The sequence below is a fragment of the Perissodus microlepis genome, chromosome 12 (assembly GCF_051167445.1).
Source record: "Perissodus microlepis isolate ML-2025 ecotype Zambia chromosome 12, ASM5116744v1, whole genome shotgun sequence".
Taxonomy (NCBI): domain Eukaryota; kingdom Metazoa; phylum Chordata; class Actinopteri; order Cichliformes; family Cichlidae; genus Perissodus; species Perissodus microlepis.
The window spans coordinates 19,966,336-19,987,932 of NC_140472.1; the positions used below are offsets into that span (position 1 = coordinate 19,966,336).

A 21,597-nucleotide genomic window follows, 5' to 3' on the forward strand; every position below is an offset into this window, starting at 1 on the left:
GTCAAAGAATCTGAAATTAAAATCTATGGGAGGATTCCTCAGCAGCAAAGATGGAGGTAGAAGTCGACGTATCAGAGGAGAAACAAAGATACATTTTTGGCGATTGTTGAAATTGAACATAAACAGGATGCTTCAAATAATTTCTCATCTAAGTCTCTGAAGGCGTTTCTAAGCCGTACCTTCAGACTTCCTTCTAGAAAGATTTTGTTTCTGCATTGGTTTTACTGATCAGACCCAGAAACTGTGTCCATCTTTAATCAGCGTTTTGAAAGAAAGAAATGCTGGACAGATTTTTTTTTTCTAAACTCTTAAAAGATTTTTTTTATTTATTTATTTTTAAGTAAGTATTCTAGGGTTTGCTTGGGTCCAAGTTGGAGCCTGACGAGTATGGAATTTTTAAGACTTAAAAAAATTGGATGTTAAAAAATCTTTTTGTTCCTGATGAGACACATGAAACATAAACATTCATCACATGTATTTTATTTTTAAAGTTTTTTTTATTTTCTTAGTTATGCTCTGCCCTGCTTGGATCAGCTGGTTGTTGTGTTTTTTGGGGTTCCAATAGGGCTAGGGGGGTAGACAATATGGCCCCCAAATTATATCACATTTTAAGAAAATTAGCAGTAACAATATTTCTGAATGAATATTTAAAAATGTAGTGAATGTTTTATCAATGCTTTTAGCTTGTAGGCAGTAACTTTATAAATGTGAGTAATTAAAAGACATGTCCTGTCTTTCTTTGTCAATGAGCTTCTGTTACCATTGACACACTTCAACATTTAAAGTGTGAATCTATTGAAACAAGCTGCCAGCAGCAGTCTAGTGTAGTGTTTTTACCTGGAAATTTTAAGTATAAAACAGCTGCATGACGCTTATGATTAGCAATAACTAAAGTAGCTCAAACTTCTAACAAAATTGTCACACAATAAAACCCACAAACATTTTCTGCCTGGGATGTTGGAGCTATTTAACGAACTGCTTACAGTCCTGCTTTACCAAGCAAGCGTCAGTTTGTCACTGTTTGCTCTTTCTGTCATGTGGAGCACAGCTAGCAAGTGCTACAGTGGGGTCATTTGTTTACATTTGAGTCGCACAGCACCAGCCGCTAGCACCTCCTCTGTGGCTTGGTTGTACTTTTTATTTTATTTTTTATCTATATTTATTTATTTATTTTTCTGCCTGATTTAATGTTTCCACATTTAGCAAGAATTTTTTTTCTTGCGCATTTTGCTAAGTACCGTGCTTTGTTGGAGGCTGTTGAAGTAGCTCCTTTTTTAGGTACTAAATCATCATTGGAGGATTTTTTTTCCTCATCTTCGCCATGTGGCATTATCGCACAGCTATAGATAAAACTTCAAATGAAGGTCGTTATGAAAGTAAGCCGTGCTTGAGTCTTCTTGTTTGAATTTTCCATGTCTCCTGGTAGATTTTGGCCGTAAAATAGTGTCTATGGTGACATACCTATGCTGGTTTGTTACACAATGTTTTGTTTGCCAGACCTGATTGGTGCACTATCAGGATGAATAAGTATACGAGGTAAACCATTAGGAAGAGTTAATCTATCTTGCATTCATTCTAATAAGTAAGCCATTAGCGACAAACAGAGGTTACCATCGGTGTTGCTTTCCTCGTTGGAGGCATATATCACAGGCATAGCCAGTTGGCGGTGAAACAAAACTCTGTACAGCATGTTTCACGGACCGCAGGTAGCTCCTCTTATGTTAGCAACTCAACAAGCCTCGTTCCTGTCTATATCTGCCCGAAATTGGGGCAGATATCTGTCTGTTTTGTTAGGCTCTAACACTAAAATGTGAGGTTGAAAGCCTAAAATCATAGTTTTAGGTCAAAAGCTTTGGAGAATTGCAAATTCTGGAGGTCTCAGATGGTGAGGGAGTGACATGAGGGGAGAGAACAGAGCATCTGGCCAGCATATGAGATGGAAGGGAATCCCAGGAAACTTGGTGACCCACTTCTTCCTGTTTTTTTTTTTTTTCCTTTAATGTAACATTTGGACATCAAAGGAGTTGAGACACATGGCTGCCATCCTGTAATGGATCTCACGTGAGATCTAAGAAACTAGAGACGGAACAAGCATCTATGGCCTCCATCTACGCCCTCTGTAATTTTCTCTCTCAGTAATTTTCCACCTACTGTATATTCATTTTTCTTTACCTACATTTCGTCTTTCTGCTTTGTTTTTTTTTTTTTTTAAACCCGCTTCACCTTTTGTACTGGATTTGTTTTTCCCAACGTTCCTTTCATCTAGCCAACGGCCGCCTCTTCCTCCCCTCCCCGCCACGATGATGTCTGATTGTTAACTCTCACAACAAAGATCTGTCTGTCTTTATCTCCATTCTGCCTTTTTTAATGTCTAATCAACGTTATCATTCCTGGATAACTTCCTGCTTTTGTGAAGGCAGTTCAAATATTTAGCTGTAGTGTAGGACAGCTAAGCAAAGTTTCTTCTTCTTTTTTTCGTTAATAAATCAATGGATTTCTTTTTATTTGTGTTTTCCTCTGCTAGTCCTCTGCTATCATGGAGAGACGTTCAGCATATCATTGTGAAAACCTCTAGAGCCGGACACCTCAGCGCTCCTGACTGGAAAACGAATGCTGCTGGTTACAATGGTAAACACTCACTCACTCAGACGTAAACCTTCAGTAAATGAAAGCAGTAAAATTCTTGAATCTCTGTTGCATCCAAACCTGTTTACTTCTTGCTCAAAAAGAGAGCATCAAAATATATCTGCTTATGAATTCAGACCATCTACCACAGTGTTTTCTCAACCATGAACCACATTGAATTTCAATATCTTATCAGTGCCTCTACACAATAAAAATAATCGGTTACAAGTCCTATGTGACTGATTTTAATTAATTTTCAAGAAGTTCACTGAGCGGTGTTTGAAGTCTGGATGGGTGATAATCATTAAAAAACGTCTTTGAAATAAAGTTGATTTAACTTAATTGGAATTTGTCTTTTTAAAGCTGACTTTTCCCTCCCCCTAGAAGTGTTTGATATTTGTTTGAGGCTTTTGATTTACTGCTAGGAATCTGCGCTTCTTCGTTTCATACCGCCAGAATATCAAACAAACAAATAAACGTTACACAGAACAGAGCCAGTAGAGCTTTCACATAAAGCTTCCTTTGAGCTGTTTCTCTAGCAGGTGGAGCTGACTGTAAAGGTAAAAAGGAAATGTAACAGCTCTGTGTTAGAAAAATCAGATCAGTTTGAACACAGGAGGATGATGTAAGGCGATCGTGGCTCAAGAGTTGGCAGTTCGTCTTGTAATCGGAAGGTTGCCGGTTCGAGCCCCGGCTCGGACAGTCTCGGTCGTTGTGTCCTTGGGCAAGACACTTCACCTACTGGTGATGGCCAGAGGGGCCGATGGCGCGATATGGCAGCCTCGCTTCTGTCAGTCTGCCCCAGGGCAGCTGTGGCTACAACTGTAGCTGCCTCCACCAGTGTGTGAATGTGAGAGTAAATGAATAGTGGAATTGTAAAGCGCTTTGAGGGCCCTGAAAAGCGCTCTATAAATGCAATCCATTATTATTATTATTATTATTAAGGAATTTCTTTTTCAGCAGATCTTATCTTAACTAACCAATTATTGCATTGTGAAAATGTATATTTTCATTAGATTATTCTGAAGGCGGCTGATGAGAAGTTTCCAAAAATGTCTTGTTCTTGCTTGCTTAAGTACGGCGCTGCCAGCTGCCATCTGTCAGGGTCCATGTGGTGGGTGCTATTTTGTAACTTTGAGTGCGTACCTGTGTGTGTGTGTGTGTGTGTGTGTGTGTGTGTGTGTGTGTGTGTGTGTGTGTGTGTGTGTGTGTGTGTGTGGAGAGAAACCAAGAGAGGGAGAACTAAGGGTCAGCCAGGCTGCAGGCCCAGTGTGCCTGGAGATTTTCCAAGTGACAGAGGAGAGGAGGAGGGGTGAGGAAGTATGAAAGGAATTCATATTTGATTAGCTGTACATATAAGCAGTCTTATTTTTTTTTTTCTAACTCTTTTCTGACTAAGAGTCAGGTGTAGGTGTGGTTAAGATGACCTGCTGAAGTTCACAATGAGCATCACAATGAGGAACAAGGTGATTTAACCCTTTATCACCCAAGTGTTATAGAGGGCGTCTGGACTAATTCTCATCTGTCAGGAAGCATCTGAATTTTCCCTCTAGACCAAAATTGTTGAGGAGCTATGGTTATATGAAGCACGTAAAATTTAGATGGAGCGTTTTTTTTCTTTTCTTTTTTCTTTTTGTTGTTTGTCTTCAGACACCCATACTTAGTGAAAGCTTTGTGCTACTGTGACACATCAGACATAACCTCAAAAGTCATCTTCTCTTCTTTCTGAAACCGCTTGCCTTTTATTATGGTCATTTGAAGACTGGTTATGAGATTGACCGATGGTTTAAAAACAAAAAACAGGAGCTAGGTGACTTTGAATGTGGCGTAGTGCTTCAAAAAAGAGAAAATATCCAGGGAGTAGTAGTTGTCTGGGTAAAAATACCTTGTTGATGTCAGAGAGGACTGGTCAGACTGCTTTGACCTGATAGAAAGGCAACAGTGACTCAAATAAACCCCTCTTTTGTCCAACCTGGTGCTACCCGGTGAGGCCAGATTCTGTAAAAGGATGTTGACGCCGATGTTGTACTGTGGCTGCTTAAAAACAGAAGGAGCTTTAAGATGTAACCCTCTTTTGACAAACTGTTTGTAGCCAAAAACAATCGAATAAATCAGCCTGACTACCTGTGACTTTCTGCTGTTTCCTGCAGTCAGCCACCTGTATGGTTTCGGCCTGATGGATGCCGAGGCGATGGTGAAGGAGGCGGAGCGATGGAAGCAAGTTCCCACTCAACATGTTTGTGTGGAGAGTGCAGACCGACAAATCAGGTAAAACATAAGGCAGGTTGCATAATCTCTTATAAGTCATAAGTATGTGGACAAAACACTTGAAGCAGATTTGAGATCAGACTTTGGGAACCTGGCTGCAGAAATTTTACTCCATTCAGTCACAAAAGCATCATTAAACTCTGCTGTAAGCTGATGAGCGATGTTCGTAGTTGGTATTCCAAAATGATCCCCAAGGAAGCATGGGATACGGGAAACAGCCTCCCCCAACTGTTGCTACAAAGCTGGATCACTCCAGCTTTGTAGCAACTGTTTTAAAAGAGCTTTAAAATTTCGCCAATTAAATTAAAAGCTTGGTGTTCCTGCATTAAATAATCATGGATGTCTACTGCTAGGGTGATTTTAATTTTATGTTAAAAGAGTATATGTATATGTACAGTTTCTGTGACACAAAGGAATCTGATCCCATCTAGTGTCCTCATATACCAACAAGTCTCATTAAATATGCTTCCATTCTGGCTAAGTCAGATTTTGTAAGCTGTTGTGAGAGCCCCTGCCGCCCCCACTCTTTGTTTCAATCTGTTCCCCCCTCTCAGTTGTACTGTCTTTCTTTTTTCTTTCTTATTTCTTTCTCTCTCTGGTGTTTTGCACTGGCATGTGTTTCAGAGTGCAGTTGTGCAAGCTGTACCTTGATAGGGGCCAAGCATTAGTTCTGGCAGGGTGGTTCTCACATAAGACCTTTACTATGTGTATACACACACACACACACACGCATATGTGCACACACTTGCATAGAGAGAGCCAGGGCTTCACAACTTGTTATTCTTGATGCAGCTGGAAGCCTGAGCTCTGTTCTGTGTTAGGCAGGCTGGCTGAACTTGGGCCCCGAACTGGTTTGCTTTCAGTCGAAGGCTCAGTGGCCAGCGACTGCACCATTATCACTGTCATTCTGTCTGTTCTGCACCAGTGCACAAGCCAGCCCATACGAGGCTTATGTAAAGTCTAACTCCTGTCAGAGGCTGTTGTGTTAAGCAATCCTTACTGGTGGGTAATGAGAAATATATGTGCTGTGAATGGGATTAAAGCATTGTTTTTGAACAGAAGTAACACTTCCATTAAGCCACAATAAGAAGAAAGTAAGCAATCAACAGAAACAAAAGGAGTTGTATTCTTTTTTTGCTTCTGAAGTGAAGGCAAAACAATCATAAAAGTTTTATCTGTGACACATTTTCAAATCTGGATTCGTCCCAAAAGGAGCGAAACAACCTCCTTCATAAACCAAAGAGTTTGTTTAAAAATAAAGAAAAGACGACAGCAGGCACACATGTGCAGTTAGTTCGCTGCCACATCTCTCTGGGCGTGTATTCTGTGCTTCTAGTGCAACTTGCAAGATAAGTGCAGTCATCACCTCACTGCTGTGCTCCCACACACCCTCTGGCTGGCCCCTCTGACCACGTTTGGTAATGTCTGTCTGCAGCTGATCTCAGCACCACTTGGAGTATGCAGCAGGAAAACTGCATGATCCGAGTGCAATCAGACTGGTGGTAATCAGCCGTGCATCTGGTTGGTCCCAGCACGTACGGTTCAGCTATCTGTGCGGTGTCATAGAGCAGAGCTGTTCTGTCGGCTCCAGACTCCCCAGACGTTACCGCTGACCGCTTTCCAAACGGTCATCAAAACGGACATTCAGTGTGTTCACTGTTATTCGCTCCATCTAATCTGCTTCACCATCAACAGTTGTTTCTATTTTGTACTTTATGTAAAAATAGTTGCGTCAATTAGCTGCTCAGACTTCCATTATGGAAACGCTCAGATAGAGATGAGGGACAAATGGAAAGATTATCGTAGATTATTTTCCTCTCCGCATTCAGGAAAACGTGTGCTGCTCATGTGCTGCTTTTAATTATAAATCGCCGTCGTTCCTTTCTTCACCGCTCTAACCGATGTGAGACAGATTAATTTAACGTACCAGCTCGGGTAATTTAAGCAGCATTTCTCAGCGGAAATCGTTACTTTCATCTTGGTGGCCAGTGTTGGCCTTTTGCAAACACATCAGTCACAACAAATTGATGTTTTTTAGCAGTAATTAATAGTCAGCAGACCAGCATTAATTACACGGACTGAACAGCCAAAGCTGATTATTTTTATTAATGAAATAAGCCACTTTGTTACTGTTGTTCTCAATCAATTCTCGAGCCAAATGCGAGGAAGTGTCACTCCTGGAATTGCTTTCGATATCACGGGCTAGTTTGTAATTGCCTCAGGGCAATTTTACTGGCAAAGATGAACATCTGTACCGCATGGCTTCATAACTAGAAAATGTCGTGGTCGTGATTGCAACGCTTAAAACTGAATCTTTCAAAAAAAGTTTCCAATATATAATCAAACAACAGAACTCACTGGCTGTTCTCTCAACCCCCTCCAGCCTGCAAGAAATTATTTTAGTAACTCATTTTTGTAATGTTTTGAAGAAAGTGTAATGTTTTAGTTTCCAGTGAGTAAACTCTGCATGTAATCCATTGGCAGCAGTGAGCTGATGTGTTAAGTTGGCTCAGCTGCTCCATGTGTGACTCCTTTTCTCCAAAGTGTTGCGCTGGCAAGATGGTTTTCATTGTCCCCTCTTGTGGACTCGTCCAGGTTTTGGTGCTGTATCGCTGCTCTATTAAATCATAGCACAGATGTTATTCAAGGGGCCATTAGATGTTTATGTTGGCTGCTCGGTGAGCTTTCTGCTGCTGAGCCGTGCATAGCAGACTGAACAAATAATGTTCTTTGTCTTTCTTATCGTGTTCAGGTTCTTGGTTTCTTTGGCAGAGTGAGGTTCAAGAAATTAGAAATATTAATATGGACTTTTTTCTCTCTCTCTTTTTTTGCATGCCCTTTGGTTTTCGGAGGTTAAATCAAAAGAAGTGAAGTGAAACTTTATAATTACATTAATTGTGTCATGGCAATTAGAGCCATATCGCTATGGAGAAGGCCACAGTCTAAGGTTTCAAATGCCTCAGTTCATGTAGAGTGATATTGGGCAGATAAATCCTGCACATCCCTTGCAGAGAAAATAACTGTCAGTATGGTAAGAGAGACACCACAGCTGCAAGTTTATATTATTATTTTATATATTGTGTATATTTTTTATTGGAGCTTTCTTGTGATAGTGGTACTTGTTCACTGCTGTCCTTGCTGTTTTGTAGCATCTGTGACCACATCATTTCCTCTGAGAATAACAAAGTTTTCTGATTCTGAAAAACTTAGTGGTTAAACTGTGCTGCAGCATGTTGGTTCTTTTGATGTTTACACTCTGTTTTCCTCCAGAACCATCCGTCCAGAGCACGTGGTTCGGTCCGTGTATAAGGCGACAGGATGCACTGACAACCCCAACCATCACGTGATCTACCTGGAGCATGTGGTCGTACGCATCACGATTACACACCCTCGCCGTGGGGACCTGTCAATCAACCTGACTTCACCCTCAGGGACAAAGTCTCAGCTGCTTGCCAACAGGTACAGAACCTACTGTGAATGATCTTTTTCAAAGGTTCAGCTTCATGAACTTGAAATAAAAGATCACTTTTTCCACTTTCTTTTTATGCATTTTTTTAAATTTAGTTTTTTTTTAAAAATGCATGCATGTGTATATTATACATTGCCAAACCAACGCCTTTGAGAATAATTTTTGGTAGCCCAGCGGGTTTGTGCCGTTCCATCTAAGGAAGAATAGCTGACCTTAATCTGTTTAATATTTGGGTTAGCGATTTATTTATAAAGCATATTGTCATGACAGAGGAGTCTAACAGGGGTTTATATGTTAGCGATAAATCTACATGGGTACCTAATAATTGCAATTCCTTCTGAAACCATATGCTGAACGTAATGTGCACCTCTTTAGAAATGTAATTGCACAGTCCATAGGATCTGTGATTGGCCCATTCAGTACTGTAGGTTCCTCCTAAACATTTCCAGCTGCTGCTGCTTCTTCTGGTGTGATTTTTCAAACCAGCTTAAAGAGAGAAACTGCACCACAAACTTGTGTTTTGGTGGCTATACTTGCTCGTCATGTGCAAATACAAATCCTGGCAAGGGCATCGGGCACTTAGATGGTAAATGGTCTGTATTTGTATAGCGCTTTACTAGTCCCAAAGGACCCCAAAGCGCTTTACACATCCAGTCACCCACCCATTCACACACACATTCACACACTGGTGACGGTAAGCTACATTGTAGCCACAGCCACCCTGGGGCGCACTGACAGAGGCGAGGCTGCCGGACACTGGCGCCACCGGGCCCTCTGAGATATTACATGAATTTATTGTAGAAGTGTAAACTATAGCAACTTACACACATGCCTAACGAAAGATCCCTGGTCCAATCTTGGGAGAGAATTTTTTTTTTTAAGGGGTTATGTCAGGAAGGGCATCCTCTATAAAAATCTCCCAAATAGAACATGTGGAGATACCTTGTGTGGTGATATCTTGTGAATAAGGGAGCAGCCGTAAGTTGCTGAGCCTACAACAATGCCAACTGTGACCCCGTCATCTTTAACAGGCTAAAAACCTTTTTTACTGTGTGTGACATCACAACAAAGGAGGCCCCAAAACTTCAGCCATAAGGAACCTAAAACGAGACACTGCAGTGCCCAGGGCTGTATATCCTTTAGCTTTAGCTGTGTGGAGTAAATCAGATAAATGACACACTGGTGGAGATACTTTTTCTTCAAAGGAAAAGTTAGTAGCACTTCAAGAAAGAACTTCAAATAAGAAAGGAGGCCCTCTGAAGTTTAGAACAAGCTAAGTGTGATTGCATTACTCTCTTAAATTATTGTTATTTTTTTATATTTGAGCTCCAGAGGTTGGGCTGGATGCTTCTATAGCCACTTTCCATCAAAATGAGTAATTTACGTGCTGTCGTTTTGAAGAAAACACAGAACAGTGCTGTGTTATTTCACAGAACATTGTAAAAAATACCGGCACTGCCAAAAAGCTGTTAAACCTTTTATAGAAGGTAGTTGATATCTATCAGTCAAGAATCAATCAGTCAGCTCCTAAGTAGGAATATAACCTTGCGGCTCATGCACTGAAATAGTGTTCTGAACAAGTTCGGGAGCTTAAAATAACCGATGAATGAATGCATAGGTAAGACAGCTTCCTTTGCACGGGCTTAAAATGGCTTTATTCCACTTATTCATTTTGCTTTAGCATAAAACACAGAGTAAACAATTTTGTGTATAAGCTATAGAAGCTATTAGCTTCTATAGCTTATACATCTGAGTCCTATAAGATCAACGTAGCTTCAAGCTACGTTGATCTTATAGGACTCAGTTGTATAATTTAAACTTTTCAGAAAAAAACTTGCTCAATCCACCAGTTTTTCTGACTCATGCCTGCCACGTCCTTTCATATAATTGCATGTTTATCTGAATATGTCCAAAGTCCACTTACTACAACCAAAGAGCATGCAGTCGAGTGCCACAACAGACAGGAACAGCTTGAAGTTTGTGTGTGATGATGATGATGCATTTAGAGGGCTGCCAGTGCCAGAGTATTTCTATTAAAAAGAAAATTAATTTGAATATGAATGAAAATCAAATTAAACTCCTTACCTAACAGCAGTATCTGCAACTTCTATGGGCTGAAGTACACTGTTTCTGATCTGCAGTTATTAATTCTTTCATCTGTTTATTTTCTATTAAATTAATACCATTGCCGGACTTTAGGTCAGCTAAGACCTCTTTTTCATTGGTCTGCTGTGGAGTACTCCCCACAGTTTGTCTGGTTAATTTAGGAAAAATATGATCAACTGACAACAGATGGGAATGTGTTAAGATAATAAAAAAAATCATATGGTTTATGTGAAAAACAGCTGCTCTCCCTTCAAAAAGCAAAGCAACCCTCAGCCCATCATACAGTCCTCATCACTTAACTGTAATATATTCATGGTTTTATCCCATCTTTGGTCGTTATTGTTGGCTCTAAGACCTCAAGCTGAAGCTTGGTGTTTACCATCTACAGTTTACCTGCAGTTGAACAGTGGCAAATATATCACTTCAATAGGAACACCCGCTCAGCCGCTTGTTAAAACAAATATCGAATATCAGCCAATCAAATGGCGACAACTGGGTGCATTTAGGCATGTATACAAGAGCAAGACGACCTGCTGAAGTTCAAATTGAACATCAGAATGGGGAATAAAGGTGCCTTTGACCGTAGCATGGTTGTTTGTGGCAGTCTGAGTATTTCAGAAACTGATCTGATCATCTGGAATTTTTCCCACGCAACCATCTCTAGGGCTTACAGAGAATGGTCTGAAAAAGAGAAAATATCCAGTGAGTGGGAGCTCTTTGAGAGAACTGCCTTCCTAAGGTCATAGGAAGGTAGCAGCAACTCGAATAACCGCTCGTTACAACCATGGTATGCAGAAGGGCATCTGTGAATGTACAGCACATTGAACCTTGATGCATATGGGCTGCAGCAGCAGAAGACCACACTGTGCGCCACTACTGTCAGATAAAAATGGGAAATTGAAGCTGGATCAAAATAGGAAAACAGTAGATTGGTCTGCAACATTTGGAAAAATGTTGCCTGATCTGATGAGTCTCAATTTCTCTTTGACTTAGAGTAGGGTCAGAATTTGGAATGAAAATGGATCGTTCTGCTTTGTAATAATGGTTCAACCTCAGGTTCTTAGCATACTTTGGACCCCTTGGTACCAACTGAGCATCATTTAAACACCACATGCCTATTGGTTTATGACCACAGCGTACCATCTATCCAGCTTACAACAGAATAATGTCACAAAGCATAAATCATCTTGAACCAGTTTCTTCTACGTGACAGTGTATTAACTGCACTCAAATGCCCTCAATGGTCCTCAATCCAACAGGACACCTTTCGCATGTGGTAGAACAAGAGATTCACATCAGTCAACCAATCAGCAGCATCTGTGTGATGCTATCCAGTCAGTATGGACCAATATCTCTAAGGAATGTTTCCAACAGCTTGTTGAATCTGTGCCACGATGGCAAAAGACGGTCCAATCCAGTACTAGCAAGGTGTAACAAATAAAGTGGCCACTGAGTTTATGTTTACAACACTTTATCAACAGTTTTTGCTCATAAAAAGTGAATCAGCATCTTCCAACCAATCAGAATTCAGAGTTTTCACAGGTTTACTTAACCTCTAGTAAATCTCAGTACTGTACACTGCGCATAGCTCATTAAAGGCTCTGATTGTTTGCTCTTGTATTTGCAGTGTTTGAAACACTTCCTCATCCGATAAGTGTCTGTGTGTTTGTAACTGTGTGTACTTCTGATGCACAGGTTGTTTGATCACTCCATGGAGGGTTTTAAGAACTGGGAGTTTATGACCACCCACTGCTGGGGAGAGAAGGCAGCTGGCGACTGGGTCCTAGAGATCTATGACTCACCTTCACAACTTCGCAGCCAGAAAGTGCCTGGTATGACAGTGTGAATAGTTTCTTTAACTGAATCATGTTGTATTCATTTTTTTACATTGATTTTTATGTTATGGCAACAGAAGAAGCAGAAGAGCCATTAACTTTCTCTGGAATAGGTAAAGTGCCAATAGGGCCATGCATGTTGCTCGGGAAGCCGTGAATTTTGTAACTGAAATTACCCACTAATTTACTGTCTCAGATGAAGAGTAGTAGGTTCTTAAAAGCTGTTACATCAGTCACTGTAAGGCCATATAAACTACCTAGCTTTCCTTGGGTATCATTAAAACGTTTCATGGTGGTTTCTGAAAATGCAGGGCGTAAAAATGTAGTCGGGTTTATAGTGTGACCTGATTATACCAGTAACTCTACAATATAAATATGAGAACACCCCCATTTACCCACCACAAGGAAAGACCGAAATACCTCTATTTAGGATAACTTTTATAAGTCTCATCTTGTCTTTTCAGGCAAGCTAAAGGAGTGGTCATTGGTGCTGTATGGCACCTCTGTGCACCCGTACTCAACTGGGCACATAGATAAGCCTCAGTTTGCAGGCCTTGATGAGGAATTCCCAGAGGAGTACCCTGGTAAGTGATAAATCCATTGCCGCCCACAGAAGGGTTGGTTACAATAGCAGCCTTTAGTAACATGTTTGTCATTGCCTTTTTTACTTCCCTGCTGTTGTGTCAAAATATTAGTATTGTAGTTTGTGATTTAAGGGTACTTTTGAAGTGCAATCAGTTAAAATAGATCATTTTAAGAGGCCATAAGACTTGAAACCCCTTTTTCTTTCTGCATTTGAATCCAGGCCCCTGTGACTCTGAATGCAGTGAGAATGGCTGTTGGGGTCCTGGACCCCACCACTGCATTAACTGCCTTCATTACTTCCTCAAGTTCAAGAACAACACCAGGTCAGACTGCTTTAGATTGTCAGAAGTTCTATTGCTCCTTGATTGTATACATCTACTCAAAATCAAACCTTCAGAATCGAACTGTATCACTCTTTGTTTTACGCCACTTGACTTTCTGACAGAAAAGCTTTACATGGTGTGCTTTAGCCTTGTGTAGCACTGGCTCATCACAGCAAGAAGGTCCTGGGTCCAGAATGGGGATTTACTTTTTGTGTCGACTCTGTTGCTCTCCCCCTCCACATGTAGCTTTTCTCTGGGTACTCCAGCTTTCTCCCACAGTGCAAATACATGCATCACGTGACATTTCTAAATTAGCTGAGGTGTCAATCTGGGTGTAAATGGTTGTCTGTCTGTTAGGACAGTAGAGTCCTTGCAATTTGGAAAAAAATGGATGATTGCACAGTCAGCCTTATTCGACTGCAGTCACTCTCAGACAAATTGGTGAAGGTTTGCAAATACTTTGCTACATGTTGCAGTAAGTCTCCACCGATGAGTGCAACATGTCCACACGTGTCTCTTTGCACTCATGGATTCGACCCAAGTGGTTGCCATCTAGTTATAGTCTGGTTATACATTCTCCTTAAACGTGAAAGAACCCTGGTTCGAGACCGGGAGGAGACAAGAACCCAGCCTCAGTGACTTCACGGGCTTGTATGCTCCTAGTGCCAGACCCAAGCGCAGATAAATGAGAGTATCAAGGGTGGAAGGGCAGCCACTATAAAATCTGTGCTAAATCAGACGTATCGAACTATCCACTGTGGCTACAAGCTCATGCTGAATAGGAGAGCAGTGGAAAAGTGCCTTACTGTTGGGTTTTCTTCTTAGATTCTTTTAACAAAGAAGATAAAAGATTTCAACACATGAATAAACAAAAAAAATCACAGACTAAAAAACAAATGATTGAATGATTGTCCTGGCAAAACTTTTATTCCTTTGTGTTCTTCGTTGTAGAATTAGGAGTGAGAACTACTTAGATCAGCTCAAACCCTATGACCCACAATGCCAAAAAAAATCTTGTTTAATGAACTCCAACAGAGCCATTTTTTCTCTCTCCTCTGTTAATTTAAAGGCAACACATGGAAATGTGGCCCATGCAGTTGCTTCGTCTTTTGATCGTTTTTAGGAGTAAGGGTCCAATGAGCAGACGGATCAATATTAGCTGAGGGGCTTTCAATCAGATAGTTTTCCAAAGGTAAAGTGAACATTGGTGCATACAAATCCCTCGATCTGTAGATCTAACCAGCCGAAGGCAACATTTCAGTTGTTTACATACCTCAGAGAAACATCTGTTCGCCAGCCTGTTTTGTGTGATTGGGTTTGATCATTAGGAAACCTACAGAAATTTAACATCTGCGTTTATTTTTAGTGCATTTTATTTATTTATTTTTCATGTGAATCCAGAAAAAGAGTGTTTCTACGTTTTGACAAGTAAATCTGAGAGAAAAACAAGAACTGAGAACTGGCTACTGAGTTTTTGGAAGCTTTGCACTGCACTGTGCTTTATATAAGGAGACTGTTACATGGTGAGCTTGGAAACTCTCCTGATGGTGGCCTGATTAATTACACCACGTCAGTCTGATAAGAGAAACGCTGTCAGTCACGGTGTGTCCTGTTTGTCCTTTCCCCTTCTTAATTGTGTGTATACAAGCCTGTGTGTGACTCAAATTTGTGCATGTGTCTACATTCTGTGCTTGCCCCCGGGATCAAAGTCTGTAGTAATTGCCTTTGTGTCGGCCTGTCTCTGGTCTAATAAAAGACAGGCCGATGCAGATGCATGAGAATGTGCAAGCTTAGGTGCTGCCTTATCATTAGCTCACTTTAGAGGTGTGCTGCCCTTTTCTGCCACCACAGGGAGCAATTGATGAATGAAGATTGGAGGAAGGAGGGGTGGCAGCAGCGTCTAGTCATCAGATAATTACATCCCTACATGCGTGTTTGATGCTTCACATACACCAAAGGATGTGGGGGTCTTTGGAATTTCTTGTTATGTATTTTTGAGTTTGATTCTCAGGGTAAACTATCAGCTTGTAAATAGTAATCAATTACATTTTAAAAACATTTTCTTAGGTTCTGAGAGAACTATCAGTGTTTGTTGAGGGATAATAATATGCAAATATTTGTAACCGTTTATAAAGTATACATTTGAATTTAGATCTGTTAGCTTTGTTGGCATGTACAGGGGGCCAACATTTTGAATGCGCACCCTTTTGGCTTTCCAAATTTCTTGCCGATATTCAGGTTTGAACTTCAAAGTTCCCTTCTATTGTTTTCTACATGTTTAATCAGTGTGTCGGAGAAAAAATAAGGTTTGAAGTTTGAAGTTTTAATTGGTGTCCTGGGTTTAGAGGTTACACTACAGTACATACTGTCGTTACAAAAGATATTTTTTTCTTTTTATATAACCATTTCAGCAAACCAGGCATGTATTTAAGTTGGAGGATAAAAGCATGTCTTTTGTACTTACACACGTGCAGTGTGTGTTTTTTGGCAGAAGGCGCACGCTTGTGTGTGGTTTTTTGCTCTTTAGCTCTATGGAGGTCATTACTTCAAGTGTGAGCTCGGGTTAAAATGATGGGGTGCTAAGGAGCTGTGAAGTTATTCAGTAGATGTTGGCCTGTTCGTTGTGTAAAACCTGCACGCACACATTTATTTTTGCATTACTTCCCAGATATTTTATTTCATTTTAGATCATATTTGCTGCAGAGATTATGTATTTATTTATTTTTTACATTTCGGTCCTTGGTTTTGATTTGGTCTTCACTGGTCTGCTGCTGAAGAACGCTGCCCTTCAGAGGAAACTACAGCCTCAATAAATCTTTAAGAAAAATGTGCTATAGATTTTTTTACATGCTTTCATGACACCTTTTTTTCATTCTTCATTTTTTTTTATACTAAGTCTTCCTGTTTTGTATCCGAAGAAGTTTTTTTTTAAAAAAGCTTTGATGTTTTGAGCTCCACCTGAGTGATAAACTTGCATAAACATGTTTGCGAGTCTAACTGTTCACTTATTTTGCGCAGCGTTGACTAATCAATCTGAATTGCTAGAGTCGCTTTGTATAAGGTTGTAATTTTTATTTTTTTCCCTCACCTTTTTTTTGTTGTCTTTATATCTGTCTTCAAAACCTCCAAAATTACATGTTCCATCTCAAGGAGGTTATCCTAATGCGCTAAATGTAAATACTTTTTTTCTGTCTTCAATGACTTCCCTTTCCAGGATGTGTGTATCGGAGTGCCCCAGTGGATTTTTCCGTGATGATAGGAAACGTTGCAAGAAGTGCTCCTCCTCTTGTGAGACCTGTATTGGTAGTCGTAGTGACCTGTGCACCACATGCAGGAGTGGTTTTAACCTCATCGAGGGCTCCCACACGTGCGTCGCCAACTGTCCTGACGGCTTCTACCTCGATAGCGGTAGGTTTCCCCGCAGGTCACACCGGGTTTGTCATGGCTAACCTCCGGGTCTGAAAAGTAAAGCTACTGCAGAAGTGCCATATCCTGCATATTTTTTGACGGCCAACAGGGGGCGACTCCCTAAGTTAAAAAAAAAAAAAAAAAAAAAAAAAAAAAAAAAAAAAAATCCCGACGGGTTTATGGTCTCAGTCGCTAGTTTTAGGTTTTATTTAAGAAAACACAATGTTTGTTTCGTAGAATAATAATAATAATAATAATAATAATAATGGATTGCATTTATACAGCGCTTTTCAGGGCCCTCAAAGCGCTTTACAATTCCACTATTCATTCACTCTCACATTCACACACTGGTGGAGGCAGCTACAGTTGTAGCCACAGCTGCCCTGGGGCAGACTGACAGAAGCGAGGCTGCCATATCACGCCATCGGCCCCTCTGGCCATCACCAGTAGGCGGCAGGTGAAGTGTCTTGCACAAGGACACAATGACCGAGACTGTCCGAGCCGGAAGGTTGAACCGGCAACCTTCCGGTTACAGGACGAACTGCCAACGATCGCCCCGAATAAACATTAGAGTAACATAAACAAGAAGCAGGGAATGTGTTATAGTATATTACTGTTTCTCACTCAGATCTATGCTTCACTCGGTTTCAAAACGTCAGGTTTTTTGAAACCAATTAGTCACATCACGGTGGCTGTGCATTTCTTATTTGCAGGCTGTCACACAGTTTTGTTATACGTTTCTTGGGACTTCATTTGTGTTTCTGTTGTGCACCTGTTTTCTTAAAATGCCAAAATCTCACTGTTATTCTCCGTGTCCACTGCATAATCATCTGTGCCTGAAGTTCCTTAGATTAAGACTGTAGAGAAATACACTGCCATTTGTAAATGGTGGAGGAGGTTTCTAAAAACCTCCACCCTTAGCAGTAACTATCACCAGTCTGCTTTCATTCACCACACCAGAATGATGCCATTGTACCCTTGAGGTAATGTCTAGCCACTTGTTTATTGTAATGCACTTGCTGATTCAAGCTGAACTGAAAAGTTTGTGGTAGCGAACTGTTTGGCTACGTCAAATTAAAGTGGAATAAAACATGAAATAAACCAGATCTGCAGGAAGATTATGCTTGGATTAGGTTTACGATCATTTTTCTTTTCTTTTTTTTCTTCCTGTGTTAAATTCTGGCTTGTAAAGTATTCAGTAGTGCAGTAGTATTCACAGAAAGTATGTGCTTTACGGGTTCAGAATTTTTGCCAGTGTTTTTTTTTTTTTTTTTTTTTTTTTTTTTTAATAAAAACAAACCAGAAATGAGAGACTGACACTATGTATATATTATAATTATGTCTTTGTATTTGCCAGGATAGTGTGTAAGCCCTGGCAGCTCTGAGAGTCTCTGGCAGCAGATCTGAGATATTCTGATGCAAGTTTAATCATAACATTTTAACAGGCCAAGATGTAGTGGGTACATTTTCCCTTTTGGAATGGCAGCATAGCCGAGGGTTTTTTGGTTGTTGTTTTTTTTTAAATAAGAAAACTGGAGTTTATTTTCTTTTTAACATTCTGACAGCAACGTTGACATGATTTTGTTACCATATCACGGATAAACCAATGTAAGCTAGGCTCGCTGTGCTATTGATGTTAAAATTAGTGCATATATACTAAATGACAAAGCGTTTGACCAGGATTGTACTATTTATTGTGGTTTCACTAAATCTTTTCTAATCATTAATCATTTTGTGAATTGTTTAAAATGCAAAAATATTCAAGAAACCCTGATATAACACAGAGAAGGGTAGAAATCAGCAGCATTTTAAAAACCCTAAAATTTCTAAAGAATTTATATTGATTGATGAGCCAAATTACACTCTAATGTTCACCTACAGCTCTGAGCCAAAATGCCAAAACAACATATCGTCCAACTTTTCTTGGAAACCAGTCCGTAGCCTGCCCATGTCCTTCCTTCATCCTGTAAGGATTCCTAAAAATCCCAAAAATCCAACCAGCATTCTTACTTACAGTCTCCTCGTCCTTTCAGGGAATGATAAAACATGTTATTAGCATAACTTTTTGGCAATCACCATTGCTACAGAGGAGTCCATGTGCTTTGTGTCAAAGCGTGTCATTGACTTTAGTCTGCCTTTTGAAATATTCATCTAGATTCCCATTCTCCCTCAACACTATAATCTTCTTTCAGCCCCACAGAACCTTTCACCCCTCATCTCGCTATCTCGATTTCTTCCTCTTTTTTTCCTTTTTTGTCCTTTTTGCCTCTTCTTCTCCATATTCTCTCATAACTTTACTCGCTGGTCTTCCTCACACATTCGACTCCATCTGATACTCTTCATCACTCTTTTGCCTCTATTCCCCTGCTGTTTTTTTTAATGCAACCAGACTTCTGGTTCCTATTATGTGCTGTGTATGACTCGCACACTGTGTGTCTTCCAGATTCCAACATTTTTAGGCGATGTCAGGAGAACTGTAAGAAGTGTACAGCCTCCAATATCTGCACAGAATGTAAACCTGGGATGAGGTAAGATGGGTGCCTCGTTGAGCAATTCCTGACTAGAGTCACTGATTATAGTTTAAAGCATTAATCATTTTCACAAACAGCACAGCCTTGAACTTTTTTTAGTCATCACGTGAAAGAGGTGCATATGAAAAGTCAATGTAGCACTGTGCAAAATGTGTTCGTGTTAGACCTCCCACCATTCCTTTACGTCTTGCTTCACAGGAGTCCTACTGTCTTTTTTCAGTAATAGTTCTCCAGGCTCTCTGAAGGTGTTTCAGTTTTTCTTTGGATAATGGCTGCTTTCTCACTCATTATATGTCCAGGCCTTGTACTGACCATTTTCAGAAGAATGATTGTTGTTGTTGTTTAAAGCCACCTAATATTGACCTATGAGCAGTGATGGGAATAACGGCGTTACAAGTCGATCCGTCTACTGTTTACTGTAGCCTCATTGGAATTGGTCTGAGTGGAAGGGTGGCTGTCAAGAAGCCAAGTATTTTAACCAGCCAGGTATGACGTATTACACAAGAACTGGATTCGAAATCAGTGGTTTATGGGGTGATGAATCCAATTAACTTTTTGGTTCAGATTGTTGCCAATAGTATGGAGGATGCCTAGAGAGAGGTAGGACACAAATGTCTACAGCCATCTATAAAACACGGTGACATTGATGCATTTTCATTGCTGGAGATCTTATCAAAACTGATTTAATTTCAAACATGGACTAGCATCAGATTTTGACTCACAATGCAATACGAAGTGTAAAGCATCTGATTGGCAGCAAATGTATTTTTCAGCATGACAATGATCCCAAACACACTGCCAGTGCAGTAAAAGGTTAGCTGTGTAGAGAAAAACACAGTAATGAAACAGTATGGGATCATCTCGACAGAGAATAGAACAAATGCCAGCCAACATCCAAAGAAGAGCTTTAAATGTCCTTCAAGAAACCAGGAGAACTATTCCTAAAAACGACTTAAATTACAAGAAAATCCTGTTCATTATACATGGACCGCTTCTACAATATGTATCATATGAAGGGCTTTGTGCTTTGATAAGCCTTGAACATAAAATTTGACGTAGATTTCCCCCCCAAATATCACTGTTGTGGTTCCAGGATAAAAACCTTTTGTGTTCATTGACTGTAATGCTGCAGAAGTGCTGCCATTTTATTCCAGAACATTGTATACTTTGTGGTTTGTACAGTGAACCGGTGAAACGAGGGTTTCCCAACTTTTATCCACTTGGGATCCATATTGAGTAAACTGATAGTTATCCAGTGGGGTCAGTGGCTTATTAAAGCCCACATATGCTTGTGTAATGTGGAGACCCAAAGGAAGAGGATCTGTTTTGCGTTGTAATCCTTACTTTGAAGAGGCTATGATCTGAACCGTTTAGCCAGCCATTGAGACATGGTTCAGTTCATCATTTGGCCACTTCCACAGGAGCCTCTTCAAAATGACCCAGCTGCATTTGACCTGACTGAGGATAGTTTCTAAAGTGCTGGAATTCCAGCTAGGTCAGGAAAGAAACACTTGTGAAGTGTTTAAACATACTGTGGTCTTGAACCCAACTTTTAAGTGCATAGTGTTGCCAGAGGTGGAGGTGGGGAGGGACACTTGTAGGCCATAATTTCCTCTGAACGCCTCAGAGACCACAGTAACACACACACACACACATACACACGCAGACACACACAGTCTCTCCTCTTCCACTTAGTCCACCATTAATGCTCAGTTAGGAGTCGGAGAGGAAGACGGGACCAGACGAAATTGTTTCTGGGAAACCTAAGCTAACGCGGACCAGCTGTTTTTCAGCTTAGCAAAGCTCACCAACCTGTCCTCACTGTGACTCCACAGAGCCGACTTTGTAACCTCCAAACCTGCTACATATCTGACCTCTTCTCCACCGTCTGCCACCTCTAAAATCAATGCAAAAATCAGAAGCATGTTGTTTTGATGCACACTGCATCCACACAAAGGAAAACATGAGGCTTTTTAATGTCCAGTGATTTTACTGCAGGATTTTCTGGTTTTACTTTAAAGTTACGAGTGCCTTGTTTCTCTTCACTTTCCAGCCTTCAGGCAAACAAGTGTCAGATGACCTGTGACGCCGGGACTTACTACAACGGCCACAGAAGGACCTGCGAACCATGTCATCGGGCCTGTGCCACCTGCGCAGGTAGGAAGCAATGCTTGCAGGATTACATTTGTTATGTGCAGTAAATCTGTGCGTTTTAAAGACACGATCAACATTTTCTATTCGCCAGTGTAACGCTCAAAAATGCATTTGTGTCTTGCAGGCACAGGAGTCGAGGCGTGCACAAAGTGTGCGGACGGCTACTTACTTGAGGATTGGCGGTGTGTTTTAACATGCAGTCCTAGCTACTACCTGTCAGAGCAGACCTCAGACAACGGGCAGGTGCAGAGGTCCTGTAAGAAGTGAGTCAGCACACCTGCCAACACCTCTAC

General features: G+C 40.6%; 1 protein-coding gene across 2 annotated transcripts in view; it reads left to right on the plus strand.

Annotated features, from left to right (window-relative positions):
- Window positions 1–21,597, plus strand: part of pcsk5b (proprotein convertase subtilisin/kexin type 5b) — an 80,019-nt gene that overhangs the window by 35,401 nt on the left and 23,021 nt on the right. For both annotated transcript variants that reach the window (XM_084945184.1, XM_084945183.1), the window contains exons 10-19: window positions 2,525–2,628; window positions 4,776–4,893; window positions 8,164–8,352; window positions 12,164–12,300; window positions 12,768–12,887; window positions 13,109–13,211; window positions 16,426–16,619; window positions 19,063–19,147; window positions 21,204–21,307; window positions 21,429–21,567. In XM_084945184.1, the coding sequence (XP_084801310.1) occupies window positions 2,525–2,628; window positions 4,776–4,893; window positions 8,164–8,352; window positions 12,164–12,300; window positions 12,768–12,887; window positions 13,109–13,211; window positions 16,426–16,619; window positions 19,063–19,147; window positions 21,204–21,307; window positions 21,429–21,567 (1,293 nt within the window). The remainder of the gene's footprint in view (window positions 1–2,524; window positions 2,629–4,775; window positions 4,894–8,163; window positions 8,353–12,163; window positions 12,301–12,767; window positions 12,888–13,108; window positions 13,212–16,425; window positions 16,620–19,062; window positions 19,148–21,203; window positions 21,308–21,428; window positions 21,568–21,597) is intronic.